This window comes from Xyrauchen texanus, chromosome 9 (assembly GCF_025860055.1).
Source record: "Xyrauchen texanus isolate HMW12.3.18 chromosome 9, RBS_HiC_50CHRs, whole genome shotgun sequence".
Lineage (NCBI taxonomy): Eukaryota > Metazoa > Chordata > Actinopteri > Cypriniformes > Catostomidae > Xyrauchen > Xyrauchen texanus.
The window spans coordinates 11,132,604-11,150,112 of NC_068284.1; the positions used below are offsets into that span (position 1 = coordinate 11,132,604).

The following is a 17,509-nucleotide window of genomic DNA, read 5'->3' on the forward strand; positions in this document are numbered from 1 at the left end:
GGAACCTTCCGTGCCATGCATGATTTCAAACCATGACGTCTTAGTGTATTACCAACAGTAACCTTGGAAACGGTGGTCCAGCTCTTTTCAGGTCATTGACCAGCTCCTCCCGTGTAGTTCTGGGCTGATTTCTCACCTTTCTTAGGATCATTGAGACCCCACGAGGTGAGATCTTGCATGGAGCCCCAGTCCGAGGGAGATTGACAGTCATGTTTAGCTTCTTCCATTTTCTAATGATTGCTCCAACAGTGGACCTTTTTTCACCAAGCTGCTTGGCAATTTCCCCGTAGCCCTTTCCAGCCTTGTGGAGGTGTACAATTTTGTCTCTAGTGTCTTTGGACAGCTCTTTGGTCTTGGCCATATTAGTAGTTGGATTCTTACTGATTGTATGGGGTGGACAGGTGTCTTTATGCAGCTAACGACCTCAAACAGGTGCATCTAATTTAGGATAATAAATGGAGTGGAGGTGGACATTTTAAAGGCAGACTAACAGGTCTTTGAGGGTCAGAATTCTAGCTGATAGACAGGTGTTCGAATACTTATTTGCAGCTGTATCATACAAATAAATAGTTAAAAAATCATACATTGTGATTTCTGGATTTTTTTTTTTAGATTATGTCTCTCACAGTGGACATGCACCTACGATGACAATTTCAGACCCCTCCATGATTTCTAAGTGGGAGAACTTGCAAAATAGCAGGGTGTTCAAATACTTATTTTCCTCACTGTATATGCGCTACTAACCGCTTTGAGAAAGATAAGGGGTTAGCAGACACTTTACTAATAACAGGAACAAAAATGCCAATGTTATAAATGTATGCATCACTAAAATGTGTTTTATTTTTGTTGGATTATATCCTTCATAACACACTGCAGAGTATTTTAAAAATGCAATACATTTAAGCACAACAGTACAACAAATGCAGTTTTGCAGTCTGCAAATGTGTCACATCACAACATGAAATCTGTCTAAATTTAAGGTCCTATGATACCTGAAATTGGAGCAATATCAGTAGAAAAAGTTAGAACATGTAAAAACAAGACTTAAAAACAAAACAATAACTCATTTAGGCCAACATCATTATAAAATAAATGACAAATACCGCATATTTTTTTATGATCATCCCCTCACCTGAGAAAAATGTCCGCAATGTAAATCCAGTTTAAAACCAGTACAAACTGAACTCTGAACTTTGACTTTTATACATGTCAGTTTTATACATGTCAAAGTCTCAGGCCTTTTTTGCAGCATACTTCCTCTCAAACTGTGCCACATCAAACTTCCGCTTGCAGCCAGCATAATTCATATAACGAATTTTCCCAAAGATGGGCCTCTCTGCCCAGCCCTGGTCATGAATGCCACAGATGGACCACATGCAACCTGTGTAGAATATTAAAGAACCAAAATATTTTGTTACACTTAACAATAAGGTTCCTTTCGTTAACTTTGCATTAGGTATCATAAACTTTTGAATAGATTAGACCATTGAATTAATTTATAACAATACCCCTTTACATGATCTTTTATAAAGTTGTTAAGAATATACCTTCAAAGCCTTCTAAATTATAAAGGGGCCAAATCGATTTTTATGTATTGCATTCATAAAACAACAATCTAAAGAATCAAGTGTATTAATGTACAGTAGATTTATACATTATTATAAGAATGCATTTGATCTGCTAGAACAAAGAACATAATCTCGATTGTTTAAATGTTTCTCACCCACGTATCCATTGGGATCACATCCGTCTAAAGAATAGCAGTCATTGAGATATATGGCAATAGAGAGGGCTTCTTCAGGAGACGCAGTCCATTCCAGGATCTTCTTTGCCCAGTACATACGCAGGAAGCCATGCATCTTTCCTTCGAGCACCAGCTGACGCTACAACACACCAGAGCAAATGTCAATGTAGATAATACACAGACAAACAATGAGCGTTTTTGTCTAGCATTGCAACAGCGGTTTTTCGCACTCATGTACAACAGCCACATTAAGCTAGCTATAAAGTGCTTAACCCTCCTAAGCTGTTCAAAAATGGTCAACACCTTGGCTGTTTGCAGTCATTTTTGACTGGATACAATAAAGGTGTACCCCTTTTCTTAAATGAAATGCTATGACACTTCTTTTGGGATTTTAGGTTATTTAGATGTACATTTTTCAATTTCACAATCATATGCAATTTGCATATGCAAATAAGTAACTTCACTACAGTAAAAATCTACACTTCTAGAAGTTTAAACAAAGGAAATATGAGAATGTGTCATGTATTGGGACAATTGCTGCCATCTGGAGAGAAAAAGAAAGATAATATGACTTGAAAATCATGTTGTGACAATAATAGGCAGTAGTGCAGCTGCAGTGTTCATCACTGGAGTCAAGCAATTGTTCCAGGGTCTCATGTAGAGCGTTTCGCCATGGTGCTGCCACAGAATGAACTGTGAGCAATGCCCATGATGCCACATTTATAACTCTGTGGGAAAGTTTCTTTGTTTCCATAACAGAAAGGTGCAGTGTTTTGTCTGGAAAGCACCCAACCATATATAATGGGGTCAGACTGATCTTTGATCTCTTTGATGTGTGCGTGCGTGTGTGTGTGACACCCATTCATTTGCGTGTGCGTTTGTGTGTTGGGGGGCCTTTGTGTATGTGTGTGTGTGTGTGTGTGTGTGTGTGTGTGTGTGTGTGTGTGCATTCTGGCTGTGTCAAAGTCTAACCCATTAATTTCTCTCTCTCTCTCTTGGGTGTGAATCTCTGGATGTTTTATAGTCTCACCCCTTCATTTCTGTTTGTTCATTCAGCGTTGAGGCTGACATATAGATTGAATTCAACACTGTGACGAGGAGAAGGGCATGGCCGGGCCGCGATGATGCACGGCCGGCGCCGAATCAGCGAGATAAAAGGAGTTTTTCAGATCAAGAGAGACGCACACGGCCGCATTGCATGTGTGTCTGTGTTTGTTTTATGTTGAGTTTCTTATTAAACTTTATGTTTACTGTTCAGCTGGTTTCTACCTCCTCCTTGCCCATCCTTAAAGCGTTACAAACACATATACAACAAAATTGTAAGGGTCCTTACCATTAATTTCCTATGGTCTGTGAAGTTTGACCACTAACAGCCAAAATGTCGCATTGTTTTTTTATGACAACTTGGACTCATCGAATGAAGTCAATTAATTTAAGATTCCATTTGTTTTTAGAGAAAACCTTTAAAACATTCATAGCTTTAAAACTTTTCTTTTTCAGTAATTTAATATGAGGAATAAAAGACAGTTGGCTGTCAAAGGTGATATCAAGAAACCTGTTCGCTTTAACAACTTTAATGGAGACTCCGTCTATAAACAACACTGGTTCATTGTGCAATGAACGAAGTTGACAGAAATGCATACAGATAGTTTTTGTTTGTGAGAACTTGAAACCTTCGGTGTTGACCAGGAATGCATTTAGTTTTATCTTCAATTTCTCACTCGATAGTATTCACTTGCTTCAGTAGCAAATGCAGATATCATCTACATATAAACTGCAATGAACATAATTAAAATATTACAATACAGACTACTTTATTTTGTTGTAGTTACCTGTGCTGCATTCCACAACTGGTCATGGGTTCTCGAGTTCTCCAGCTGCTCTTTGGTGTAAACGTACGGTCTGCTGTCTTTAGCGTGCTGCTGCAAAGTATTCTTTGCCCAATCATAGGCACCTGGGAAAAATAAACAAACGTTAGAAATGACAGACCACCTTCTAACACATTACACAAGGCCTGGAATAAGCATGCAAATGTGTGTGATCAAAGTGATGGACCACACCGCTCACCTGAGATGTTGTCGTAGTTGTTGTTGTAGAAGCAGAAGTTGTCGGCGAGCTCTCTGCGCACCACCAGCTCCTCAATGAATGAGGCCACAGATTCACTGGCATTCTTTTCTCGTTTCACCTGCCTCACAACACGCTGAGCAGACAACTGACCTTCAAGCGTAAAATGAAGAAAAAGACAATATGACCACTCTAATCGTTAGTGCTGTATCAACCTCTTCTGCACATTCCTGAAGAATCATCTCTTAACTGCTTCTACAAGAAATTAGGCAGTTTCATGGCTTAATAATTAGCATATTTATTAGCTAAACTAAAAAAGTGAAAATGTGCATTTGTTACCTTAAAGAGCTATTCCTACCTGTTATGACCCATTACTTCACAATTGTCAGTGTAGTATCTAGGTTGATTCAGTCATTTTAAATAATGTCTTTGACTTTAATAAAACCAGTTATTAACACATTTTATTGTTACCATCACACCTCTATTATTACAGAAGGGTGCTTTGTGTTTTCATTATAACTTCACCAACAAGTTAGGGAGACAAAAAGTTCTAAACCTACACTATTACATTTTTTTAGTAATTATAACTAGAGGTCGAACGTTAGTGGATTTTGCTGATAGCGATATCTCTGGTGGTGAAAAAGGCTGTTATCGGCCAATAGTTTTTAAAATCAATTTATAGAATGAGTCTTTCCATACCATGACGTGCACAAACACAGAGGATACAAGAGTCCAAAATAAATAAAATTCCAGATGTAAATAATTGTTTAGCCAAAACCCCAATAATAATCAGAACAAAATAAGATTTGGTGCATAATGTGGGGCTTTTAACTATAAAACACACCAGAGACTCTTATATTAAAATAACTTGACTCCATTAAAATGCTCTGTATTAAGTATTAACCAAATTAAGCTTTTTATCGCCTATATACAGTGCATCCAGAAAGAATTCACAGCGCTTCACTTTTTCCACATTGTGTTATGTTACAGCCTTATTCCAAAATGGATTCAATTAATTATTTTCCTAAAAATTCTACAAACAATACACCATAATGACAACGTGAAAGAAGTTTGTTTGAAATCTTTGCAAATGTATAAAAAAAAGAAAACAATAATCACATGTACAGTGGGTACGGAAAGTATTCAGACCCCCTTAAATTTTTCACTCTTTGTTATATTGCAGCCATATGCTAAAATCATTTAAGTTCATTTTTTTTCCTCATTATTGTACACACAGCACCCCATATTGACAGAAAAACACAGAATTGTTGACATTTTTGCACATTTATTAAAAAAGAAAAACTGAAATATCACATGGTCCGAAGTATTCAGACCCTTTGCTGTGACACTCATTTTTATAACTCAGGTGCTGTCCATTTCTTCTGATCATCCTTGAGATGGTTCTACACCTTCAATTGAGTCCAGCTGTGTTTGATTATACTGATTGGACTTGATTAGGAAAGCCACACACCTGTCTATATAATACCTTACAGCTCACAGTGCATGTCAGAGCAAATGAGAATCATGAGGTCAAAGGAACTGCCTGAAGAGCTCAGAGACCGAATTGTGGCAAGGCACAGATCTGGCCAAGGTTACAAAAAAAATTTCTGCTGCCCTTAAGGTTCATAAGAGCACAGTGGCCTCCATAAGCCTTAAATGGAAGACGTTTGGGATGACCAGAACCCTTCCTAGAGCTGGCCGTCCGGCCAAACTGAGCTATCGGGGGAGAAGAGCCTTAGTGAGAGAGGTAAAGAAGAACCCAAAGATCACTCTGACAGAGCTCCAGCATTTCTCTGTGAAGAGAGGAGAACCTTCCAGAAGAACAACCATCTCTGCAGCACTAGCGCTTTTCTGACATTACACTCAAAGCAAACAGGGGATTCTCCTCAACCAAGACCTGGATGATGCGATGGCAGCCAGTGTGCATTACGCTCACCACACAACAGCTATTGGTGGAGAGGAGAGAGTATATTTATAGAACCAATTAATGGATGGGGATTATTAGGAGAACATGATTGAGAAGGGCCAATGGGGGGAATTTAACCAGAACACTGGGGTTACACCCCTACTCTTCACAAGAAGTGCTCTAGGATTTTTAATGACCACAGAGAGTCAGGACCTCGGTTTAAAATCTCTCCCGAAAGGACAGTGCCCTTTTTTTCTTCTTCTACAGTGTAGTGTCCCCATCACAGAACCCACACAAAGTGAGCACCCCCTGCTGGCCTCCTTTATACCTCTTCCAGCAGCAACCTTATTTTTCCCCATGAGGTCTCCCATCCAGGTACTTTACAGCCCAACCCTCTGGGGTCGATGGAAGCGCCGGCGCGTCCTGCTAGATTTTTCCGTCATTACAGCACAAACAACATAAAATTCTCAGTAATTCTGGGGCATACAGATAAGTGTAAGACATCATTAGAGACTATAAAGGGTCTACTTTTATTTGTGTACACTCACAATAACAAAAAAACCTTGTGCTTTTGTAAAATAAAAAGGGTGAGCTGTAAGTAGTCTCTGGGTTTGCGAGCAAATATCTGAAACGCGTCACAAAAACTGAAACTCTGCGAATACTTATCACACAAACATGAAACATATGTCTAAAGAAAGCTTAAAATGTCTTTTAAATAAAACAATTCAAATTTAAAACAAATATTCTGCAATGTAATATGTGTGAAACAAAGCGATATACAGTTTTCCTGGCTCAGCGAATTATCTCTAATGTGATCACACCCACGGGCAGAGGGCGCCATTCATACACTAATGTGCTGAGACGATCAAATCAAATGGTGCACGCCCCCGACTGTGTCTTAAAAACATATTGAAAACATTCACTTATCTGCACGTTTGAAAGACAGCATGATACGCAAGTGAGGAAACTCCTGGATAGTAAGGAAGAGTTAACATTTTTCTCAGAAGAAGAGCGGGACTCCAATGAACGTTTGTATTTTGAAGAGAGACTTGATCCAGACGAGGATACAATTTCGGATGAGTTAGTCATGTCGTTTTCATTAGTTGACAATGACATGCTATTTTATATAAACATGTTCATATTTTACTAGTGGGACTGTTTCCAGACTTGCCAGCCAAAATTCAGAGTATTGACATTTGAAATGTCCTAATAAGCAAGTTTTAGTTACATTTAAATGCTGTTTAGGCTAAAGCAGGTATTTCAATTGTAAGCTGTATAATATAAATATGGTATGTAATATGATATGATATGAAATAATATGAATGTTTAGATTATATTTTAAATAGCGTTTATGCTGCCTCATTATCATCAACAAAGCTTGTGCTTGCAAATATCTGTTCAGGTGTAAATGAGTAAAATGCACTTTAAATATGCCCATATTAGAAAATCAGCATATTATAATGATTTCTGAAGGATCATGTGACATTGAAGACGGCAGTAATGATGCTGAAAATTCAGCCTTGATCACAAATTGCCTTTTACAATATATTTAAATAGAAAACTGTTCTTTTAAATTGTAAAAAGAGTTCACAATATCAATGTCGTTTCTGTATTTTGTATCAAATAAATGCAGCCTTGGTGAGCAGAAGAGACTTCATCTAAAATTTTAAATGGTAGTGTAGGTCTAAAGTTAAGTCTTTATGTAAAGAAAATGTATAGTCAGATTACTTCTTTTAACTTAAAACTTTCATCATTAAGTCTCCTCACATTCATTCTCTTTCTGTCACATTCCTCATTGATAGGCCCAGAGGAGGGGTCTTTTGTCTCTCAGGTGTGAATTACAATCAATATTCATGATAGTTCACGCCCCTCGCATATGACCTTTCAACACTAAAATTGTCTTACAAAAGTTAAATTACTATATTGTTTTGTATGAATGAGTGATCAGGATGGTTTTCACATAATTTTGTAGCAAAAACTCTAGGCTACAAGATCCAGTTCTCAAATTTATTGTGGACAAATGATTAGTATGAGTTATATGACCTTATTTCAGTGACTTAAAATTGTAGTTTTTTCAAAAACCATGCATAAACATTATTTTCTCAGAAATACAAACCTGTACGCACATGTTGCTCACATATTATTGTAGCCCAGTTTGTGTTGAATACATTGTTATCAGACTTTAGCCATTAATATGTTAAGCAACTGCTTAAAACTGCTCTTATCACTAGTATATACAGTATGCGTAACAGCGTAATATATTTAGTGTTACAAATTATAATGTTTTAACCGTTAAACAATTTTTACTCTTGATTCACCCCTCAAACTGTGTATTCATGATAATACTGTCAGTCAACTTGTCCAGCAGGTGAACTGAAATAATCTAGAAAGTTTTCTTCCTCCTCGTCGTCATCGCTACTTCAGCTGGTAGAGAGATGTGTTTTATATTTTCTATCTGCTCACTAGAGAATAGTTTTCTTTTCTTTCTTGTTTGTTTTACAGACTTGTGAAGTGTTATTTATTCTCACCCTGGGCGAAGGGCAGACCAGCTCAAAGGTGCGTTGAGCCACCTAATGTTTCAGGGTAAAACTGCATGTAGATTAGTGCCACCTATTATTAAGGAGTGAACGTGCTAACGACAAACATTAATTTAGCTTTCTATGGGAAAGGGCCATTCGCTGTGATTTGCCTCTCATAATCGCATCACATTTGGTGTAAAAAGACCTTTATAGAGACGCAACGTGTTTTTTTTTTTTTTCCCCAACAACGCAATTTTGACCCAGTGCGACTTATAGTCAGGTGCGACTTTATTTCCGGAAAATAAAGTAGTCGCATTTTGCTTGTTCAATTTAGAACAATTGATTATCTAATCTAAATAATAAGATGTGGATGTGTGGATGAATATGGTCAATAATAAAAGATTTGGATACATCAAATCACCAAGAGGTGTCAGTAATTGTGGTTATTTTGCTGAAAGAAAAAAACTGTTCCAAAAAGCAACTATCTGCACCGATTAATCTCTAATAATTAATAGACAGAATGAAAAATATACAGTCATCAAATAGTTATTCTGTAATGCCTTAAAATGTCCCAAACTACTGTCACTGTATTTTTGTACTTTAAAATGTATGGCAACCTCAACTGACAGTTTTTAATAACGCTTTTTTTTATTAATTATTGTCAGTTAATATGTCATTTGGGATCCCTGAATGAGGGTCCAGTGTGCAAACTAACCAGCGTGGATCCAGGGGGAGAGCTGGCTGATGGCATCACAGTTGGGATTATTCCTGTGGGTGGCAAAGAGTCGCAGACGTTGCTCTATAAAGGACTCCAGCATCGCCATACCACCAGAGGTGCCGGGCTGAGCCCAATCCACCTCACCGACACTGCGGTCCACCTCGAGAGATGACAGCACTTCCTCCCAATCTACTGGCTGAAAGGGAAAGATGACAACAAGTGGGTTTACATGTACACTCTAAAATCAATTACACTTAATAAGCCAACAACGTGTGGTCATGTAAACGCATTAAACGGCTTTCCTTTAATGCTCTATGTTCATAAACGGCATAAGGAAAAAACAGTTGACACTGGTAGAGATTTGCCCATTACCCCTGATTTTGCTTTGCATGTAAACACCTTTACCAGCGTTCTTACCATCTTATCCAATGTGCAAAAGTGTTGTGCACATGGATCTTCAAGGTTTGACATCAAAAGCAGAGAATAACATTTTTCAAATGTCATGTAAACATGGTTTTCTTGCTTTTTCAGATTTTTTATCAGTTAGTGGTCGACCAATATGGGTTTTTCCAATGGTCAATACCGATATTTGGAGAGCAGAATACTGGTGGCCGATATAAATGCCGATAAACATAAATTTTAACAACAGCAAATCAGATGTACATAATTTCTAAAGTGAAACAAACAATTACTCACGTTTGCATAACGTTAAGAAAGAAAAACCTTGAAAACAGAAAGTGTTGACTATCCACTTACAAATCTATTGTCAATTTTGGAACTGACACAAGGGAAATTTAACAATTCTGTTAATCAGCCAAGCGAACACAGTTATTGGCCAATGGTAAGAACTGCAAAATGGATTAATCGCCCTGGCCGATATATTGGTCTGTCGCTATCAATCAGCGTATTGCTGTACATGCAAGCATGTTTACAGTGGAAAACATTCAGAATAGTATAACAAAATTCACATTCATAATGCATTTGAGTAAGAGCAAATGTGTTTTTTGGACTTCAACTACTGATGAAGCAAGCTGTTTTCAAACCTCAGCCGTACGAGAAGCGGAGTGTGGGTGCGTGTCCACAAGCGGGATATCTGTGAGGAAGTCTGGGAGAAGTTTGTTGATTTTTCCCCGTATAGTCCTGGCTCCATATTCCAGCTTTCCAGAAGCCTCCCAACATGGCACCACATTATGAGCATCAACCTTGATGAAAAGTAGTATGAGAATGTAAAATGGGCTGCATATGGAATGGAACTAGCTTACGACTTACTGAGGACTGTGCAATATATATTTTATACTTCCTAGTATTTTATTTTTTTATATATATATATATGACATGTTTAAAAGTGCATTTAGTAACTTTTGACTTTGTGTCATCATGGACGCATATTTTCAGTTTCAGATGCCATTGTAGAGATTTAGTATTCACAGTCAGACATGATTACTTTAATTAGTGAGGACGGTTACGGAGATAAAAGTAGTATTCAGCTGGTCATGTGACTAACATGGTAGCCCCCCAGGTGTGGACCCTCTCCATGTAGAATTAAACAGCTTTTATAAGGTTACTGATATGACTGGAGTATTTATTTTATTTTAGATATTACACAATTACAATTCGTGTCTTTAGGAGTTAAACCTTTTAATGAGGGAAAAATTCCTGAATGCACCTTTAATTCAGCAATCGTCACTCAGTGTTGTAAATGAAAATGGATATTTTACACTATAAATCCAATTTTATGCAAGAAACGTCTTAATTCTTTAAAGTTTGAAGCTGTAAAGAAATGCAAAAAGCATTTAATTGTGGGATATTGTAATCTGTGCATCCTATACCCAGATAGCACATGTTCATCTCCGAGATGTCAGTTTTAGATCTTTTCTTCTGGAAAGCGTCACATTCTTATTAACATCTGCTAAACATCTTAAAAAGATCTCAAAGACATCTGCTGAATGTCACACCTGAATTAAAGTGATGTCAGATGGAAGCTCTTTCTTAACACTCTCAATCCACTCGAGAGGGATTCTTAGTGGGTTAAAGTCAGTCACAACTGCTCCAAACTTCCAGTTTTCAACAAAGGCCGGCAGTTTGTGCCCAGGCTCTCCTGACAGTAGATGGAACTGAATGTCCAGGCCTTTGCATTCCTGTAAAGAGGGATTCAAGGCCAAATTACTATTAGTAATTTCAAATGAATTTGCAAAAATCAAGTTTGTTTATTCTCTGCATATAGCACGCATTTAAGCTCCCTATACATGGCAGACTGACTCAGTCAATATATATATAGATCTTGACCTTTGCCACTTCACGCAGTCCCTTCAGCATAAACGCATATTGTCTATAAGCAGCATCCAAATATCGAGGCACCAAGCAGAAGCAGATGTGCAGAGGAAGTTTCTCAGCCAAGGCCAGCTGCTGAGCATAGATAAGAGCCCAGTTATCTGAAACACAGTAAATAAACGAAGTAAACTATAAAAAGTAATTGAATTGTAGTTGCATTGATTCCCTAATCTATGAATAACGAAGTTGGTCAGGCTGGCTTCAGAATGGATTTGGGCTATTTTCAGCTGGTGAAGACCATCTTTGTTTCTCAGCAGGGTTGTCAATACAGCTACCTCTCTTTCTCTTTACATGTTTACCTTGTATTCTTTGATCCCGGGACATCCAGTACAGCACTCCATCAGACCCTTGCTTGATTTTCTGTGTTTCGGATATATAACGGAGGCGCTTTTTGTTGAATTTGGATCCCTGCGCTTCTTTGCGGAGCTCGGCCACTTCTCTCTCCAGCCAGCCGGACTCTCTTCCTGTGAGCTTCGGCTGTTTTGCAGCGCTGCTGCTCGGCGACTCTTTCTTGCGCTTCAGGTTCGGTTTTTTCGCAGACATGGTGATGTGATGTACAAGTGTGTTTGGACCTCTGATGGCACTAAGCAGCTCTCTTCCGCTGTATCTGATGTTCATGCGAGAAGAAAACAATCTAGAAATGTATGTGAAGTAACGCTATATCAGATCAGTTGAACTAAATAAAACAAATCAAAACAATGCATTACGAAAAGAGCTAATGGAAGAAAGCGATGGTTTATGCGTTACCCAATACGAAGCATACAGTGACTTTCCAAAATCCTGAAAGGAAAAGATAATTTACTGTGAAGCTGCACACTTCTCACACGTGCAGTTGACCTCCAGTGTTTTGTAACGCGACTCATTGGCCAATAACACTCATGGGCGGGGCTTACCAGACATATTTACCAACAGTAACCAGACGCTGTTATCGTCATTTAACGAAACGTTTACATGCGACTAAACGTGGTTTCCTGGAAGTGATTTGTCCTTTTTATGTAGTTGGAAATGAGGTGTAGTTTAAAGGCGCTCTAAAGAGGATTTCCAGACGTTCTGCTGACGTCAAACGCACGCCTTCTCTCCAAAACCCCGCCCTGTACAGACATGTCAGCCAACCCGATATCAGTCATTACCAGAGCCATAGAGAGAGACGCAAATGATTGACAGATCAAGAGCGTTAAAGATTGGATAAAGTTTCTGAAGGCCTTGAAAAAGAGGTGTGCCACCCCCGGACTAGGAATATACCGGGTTCAATTCAAATAAAGCTCAATCGAAAGCATTTGTGGCGTAATATTGTATAATATATCCGTATCATTTTGACTCGTTCCTCCTTTCTTTAAAAAAAGCTAAACATCTGTGTTCCACCGTTTCAGCTCAAATAATACACGAGTTTTAACAGAAAAATTAATGTAAGTGCTTTTATAAAATTATAAGCTTCACATTTCTGTGTTTAAACCCTCCTAAAATTGGCCCCATTCACTTACACTGTAAGTGTCTCACTGTGACACAGATTTTAGTTTTTTAAAATCTGCATGCAGGAAAATGAGGAACGAATCGAAATATTTTTTGTGTAAATCAGCATTATGCCACAGATGCTGTCAATTGAGTTTAATTTGTATTGGACCTGGAATATTCCTTTTTATGAGGTCAAAAATCGTAAATAATATGCGATGTGTGATCAAGTTATTTTACTCAGAAAGAACTGACCCCTTTTGCAGTTTCATATTTCTTTCTCTCCTTTTCACTTACTAGCAAAGGCAGGAAGCTTTTTAAGAACCAATGTAACAAAATGAAGAACAAAGGCATTAGGTGTGTGAATAATGCTTCATCTATCTATTGTATCGTTCTTTAGTGGCCACACATAATGATGGGAAATGTAGTTTTGTTGCAAATGCTTGTCACTGCACTGACTAGCTAAATGAGTTTTATCATTATTCTTCATTAACAATACAACAAATGCAAACAAACTGACAATTTGCTTCCGCCATGATTTGTAAATTGACACGCCCCCAGCACGGAAAGTCGGGCTCGAAGAAAATCCAGATTTTCACTTTGGTACAACTTTTTGAGGGAATTCACGTGTGCTACATTCGTAAATACAATGATTTCAACATCAATTGAACACATCATATTTCAGAGCACATATTTCAGTGGTACCTGTCAGGTAGTTGGATTAAAATAATCACTTTCAGTGATGACATTCAGCACTGTCTGAACGTATGAAACGTTACAATAAACTACATTTCCCAAGGGCCCCGGCTTAACGCGTGTAGATTTGCGCAGGCGCAGAAACGTCGAAGGCTCAACGCAAGCTTGATAGTTGGCTAGATTGTTGGTTCGTAAAGGCGGTCTGTGGTTTGGTTTTTCATATATGACATAGAGCGAATTGAATAATGAGCAAGTCTAGGGAGTTGAGAAGGACGTGGTAAGGTTGAACGTGTTGTGATAGCCACGTTAGCGTATTAGTAGTCTTGTAATTTGCATCTCTTGTTCACAACAACCTGACTCTAGATATTGTTTTATTGGCCAGTAACCACATTGAGATACACTGTGTTCCCTCTCGAGAGGTCTCTCCTATTGCTTAAGTAGCTTACGCTATGGGAAAACTCCGTTTCTCGAGAAATATTGAAGTCTTTATGTAAAACGCATTGCAGCTGCACAGCAGACAGCAATGAGCGAGGCAGCTCGGTCATTGGCTGTGCTGCGGCAACTTGCTCGAACCAATGACGGGGCGACTCTGAACGCGCAACCAATGAGCGCGCTCGCGCGTTCAGAGCCCGCCAAGATGGGCGTGGCTAAGGCTATATATTAGGCGCCCCGTCATGAGAGTTCTTTAGATTTAATCTCCTTCAGCAAAGACCTTCTCTTCGCTGGATCCTCCGGATTATTGGAGTCTTTTCGCCCGCCGTCGACAAGCCTACAGCAGGACTGCTACGAGGACGCCGGCGCCTTCAGCCGCCTTCAAAGCCTTCTGCTACGCCATCCGGCGCGCATCACCTTGATATCCTTTTACTAAGCTACTTTGCAAGTGTTCGCCTCTGCGACGCTTTTTTGTCATTTAGTAAAAGAGCAAATTCGAGGCGTTGTTTCAAATGCCTTCGACCTGCGCCTCGTGCAGAGGCCCTCTTCCTGACGGGGACCGTCACATTTTCTGCGCTCACTGCCTGGGACCTGACCACGCAGAAGCTGCTCTCACTCAAGGCGGATGCCCCGAATGTGACTCCCTGGGCCTCACCGAGCTGCGCGCTCGCGTTGCCGCCTTCGCCGCGAACAAGCCTGCTACCACCATGCTGCCATCCCCTCTGTTCGAGCCGCGCAAGAAAAAGCGCCGCTCACGGAGGCCGCCAGAGCACGCGGACTTCAGTGACGTCACGCCGGGCCAGTCCCCGCGTCACCACCACCCGAGGAATCCCTGCCGCCAGTTCAATTCACGCAGGCAGACCAGCACCCCTCCGGAGCGGTGGGTCTCGTCTCGTGCGGCGCGTCAGGGGACGACGATGAAAAGGATGACAGCCTATCCATTGACAGCCTTTCTTCTCCGGAAGAACCCGCCCGCAGCCGGCTGGATGAGTGGTTCCTGCAAGGCATTACCCAGTCCCCTTACAGGCGGCTGGAAATGTCTGTACAGCAGTCAATGGGCCAGTCACAGAACTCGCTCACCTGCAATCAAACGCCGTTTTAACGGCAACACACAGAAATCACAAAAAGAGTCATTTTCTGCCTGTGTCACTAAGGGGTCACGTGTCCACAATAAAGTGCGCATTCCCACATATCAATACTGTCCAAACAGTGCCGAATACTTCCCCAGCTCAAGTTGGACGCCCCATAAATGTGGATCGTGTGCCTATTGTCATGTATGCACCACTACACACAAGCACTGTTCCCACAGTTATAAACATTTCCCCAGTAAAAGCGGGAAATACTATAAAGGTAGCGCGCGTGCCTGCTGTCATGCATGCACCTCTACACACAAACACTGTATGCATGCCCAAAAACCCCCCGCCGCGAGCGGGAGGCTTTATGAAAATGGCGCGCGTGCCTACTACGGTATATGCACCCCCACCCATAAGCGCTGCCCATACAGTTTCAAACAGTTCTCTGGCTCATGCCGCGAGCATCACAGATGCGACCGCGAGCCAAGAAACTCCCCGCTAAGAACGGGAAGCTTTATGACAGTGGCGCGCGTGCCTATTACGATGTATGCACCCCCACCCGTAAACACTATCTATACAGTTTCAAACATTTCTCCAGCTCATGCTGCGAGCATTACGGAGATAGCACGCGTGCCTGTAATCTCACACGCACCCCTGCACTCGGCACTCAACAAAGCTGCTCAGCGCGCTCCCGTGCCTCTGAGAGCTGTAAGCTCAGTGTTAGCACAAGGCAATTCGCCGGCAGGGCCCATACGTCACTGCGACACGCCCCCAGCCAGCATTCAGCCCATATCTGTGCGAGCAAAAGCCTGGGAAAAAATCCCCGACATGCCGAAATGGGTTTTGAACATAATAAAACACGGTTACTCACTTCAATTGGCTCGCAGACCACCCCGCTTTTCAGCGGTGGTCGAGACGAAAGTGAGGAAAGATGTTTCACATGTTCTACGCACCGAGGTGCTCAAACTGATAGAGAAGGGCGCTATAGAAACTGTTCCTCCCTCTGTGAGCGAGGCGGGTTTTACAGCCGCTACTTTCGTCCCAAAAAGGACGGTGGCCTCCGCCCCATCCTAGATCTCAGACATCTGAACAAAGCTTTAATGATTCGCTCGTTCAGAATGTTAACGACCAAACATATCCTCGCGCAAGTTCAGCCCGGGGATTGGTTTCTATCAGTGGATTTGAAAGACGCTTACTTTCACATTCCGATAGCGCCTCATCACAGGCCATTTCTGAGATTCGCTTCGAGGGACAGTCATACCAGTACACAGTACTACCATTCGGCCTATCATTGGCCCCCCGTACATTCACGAAATGTATGGACGCAGCACTTTCCCCCCTGAGACAGCGGGGAGTGCGAATACTGAATTACCTCAACGATTGGCTAATCGCACAATCAGAGAGTCAGTTAACGACGCACAGATCTTGGATTATCAGCCATCTAGAATGCCTGGGTCTGAGAATCAATTTTGCAAAGAGCGTGCTATCCCCCAGCCAGAATATCTCTTTTCTGGGAATAGTGCTAGACTCAGTGCAGATGACAGCGCGCCTCTCATCAGAGCGCGCGCTCGCTATTCGGCGCCTTGCAACATCATTCAGAGCGGGTGCGCACGCCCCCGTCAAACGATTTCAAAGGATGCTCGGTCTCATGGCCTCGGCATCAGCTGTACTCCAGCTAGGATTGTTGCACATGCGTCCTCTCCAACGCTGGCTCAAGAGCCGTGTCCCCACTCACGCGTGGCGCTCGGGCCACTTTTTAATCAGAGCGAATCACGGCTGTATAAAAGCCCTGACGCCCTGGAAGGCCGTCGTCTGGTATCAAACCGGCGTGAGTCTGGGCGTGAACACACGGAGAAAAATGATCACGACAGATGCCTCCAAAATAGGATGGGGGGCCCTTTACGAGGGCAGGCCTGTCTCCGGTTTTTGGTCAAACCCGAAAAGCGCCTACATATAAACTGTCTGGAAATGAAAGCGGTCGCCTTGGCTCTCAGAGCCCTGCTTCCGTACCTGAAAAACGAACACGTCCTGGTCCGAACGGACAACATGACGGTAGTATCGTATATAAATCGCCAGGGTGGACTCAGGTCGAGCTTCCTGCACTCTATGGCCAGGGAGCTCATCTTATGGTCACAGCACAACCTGCGCTCGCTGAGAGCAGCGCATGTGCCAGGCGTCCTGAACCAGGGAGCGGACATGCTGTCCAGAGACACAGTTCTCCCAGGAGAATGGTCTCTCCACCCCCTGATGGTTCAGTGGTTATGGCAAACCTTTGGCGAGGCAGAGGTCGACCTCTTCGCCTCCAGGGAAAATGCGCACTGCCCTCTTTTCTTCTCAAAGAGCATGGACGCGCTCGCCCAAGTCTGGCCGAGCCGCCCCTTGTATGCTTTTCCCCCGATCGCGATGCTACCTCAGGTCATCAGTCGGATCAGGGAGGTGAAATGTGCAGTGCTCCTGGTAGCCCCACTCTGGAAGAACCAGACGTGGTTTCCAGAACTAATGCAGATGATGCAATCTGCCCCATGGCCGATTCCGTTGAGGCTGGACCTCCTCAGGCAGGCCAACGGGATGATTCTT

The 17,509-nt window shown here is 41.6% G+C and overlaps 1 protein-coding gene across 1 annotated transcript; it reads right to left on the reverse strand.

The window, feature by feature from the left end:
• Window positions 1–822: 822 nt before the first annotated feature.
• Window positions 823–12,269, reverse strand: cpdp (CPD photolyase). Its single transcript, XM_052133543.1, has 10 exons — window positions 12,030–12,269; window positions 11,582–11,916; window positions 11,238–11,383; window positions 10,907–11,089; window positions 9,995–10,153; window positions 8,949–9,147; window positions 3,812–3,961; window positions 3,577–3,698; window positions 1,724–1,883; window positions 823–1,381 (listed from the first exon to the last, which is right to left on the reverse strand). The coding sequence occupies exons 1-10, from the start codon at window positions 12,143–12,145 to the stop codon at window positions 1,233–1,235; spliced, it is 1,719 nt and encodes a 572-aa protein (XP_051989503.1). The 5' UTR covers window positions 12,146–12,269; the 3' UTR covers window positions 823–1,232.
• Between the last annotated feature and the right edge of the window lie 5,240 nt (window positions 12,270–17,509).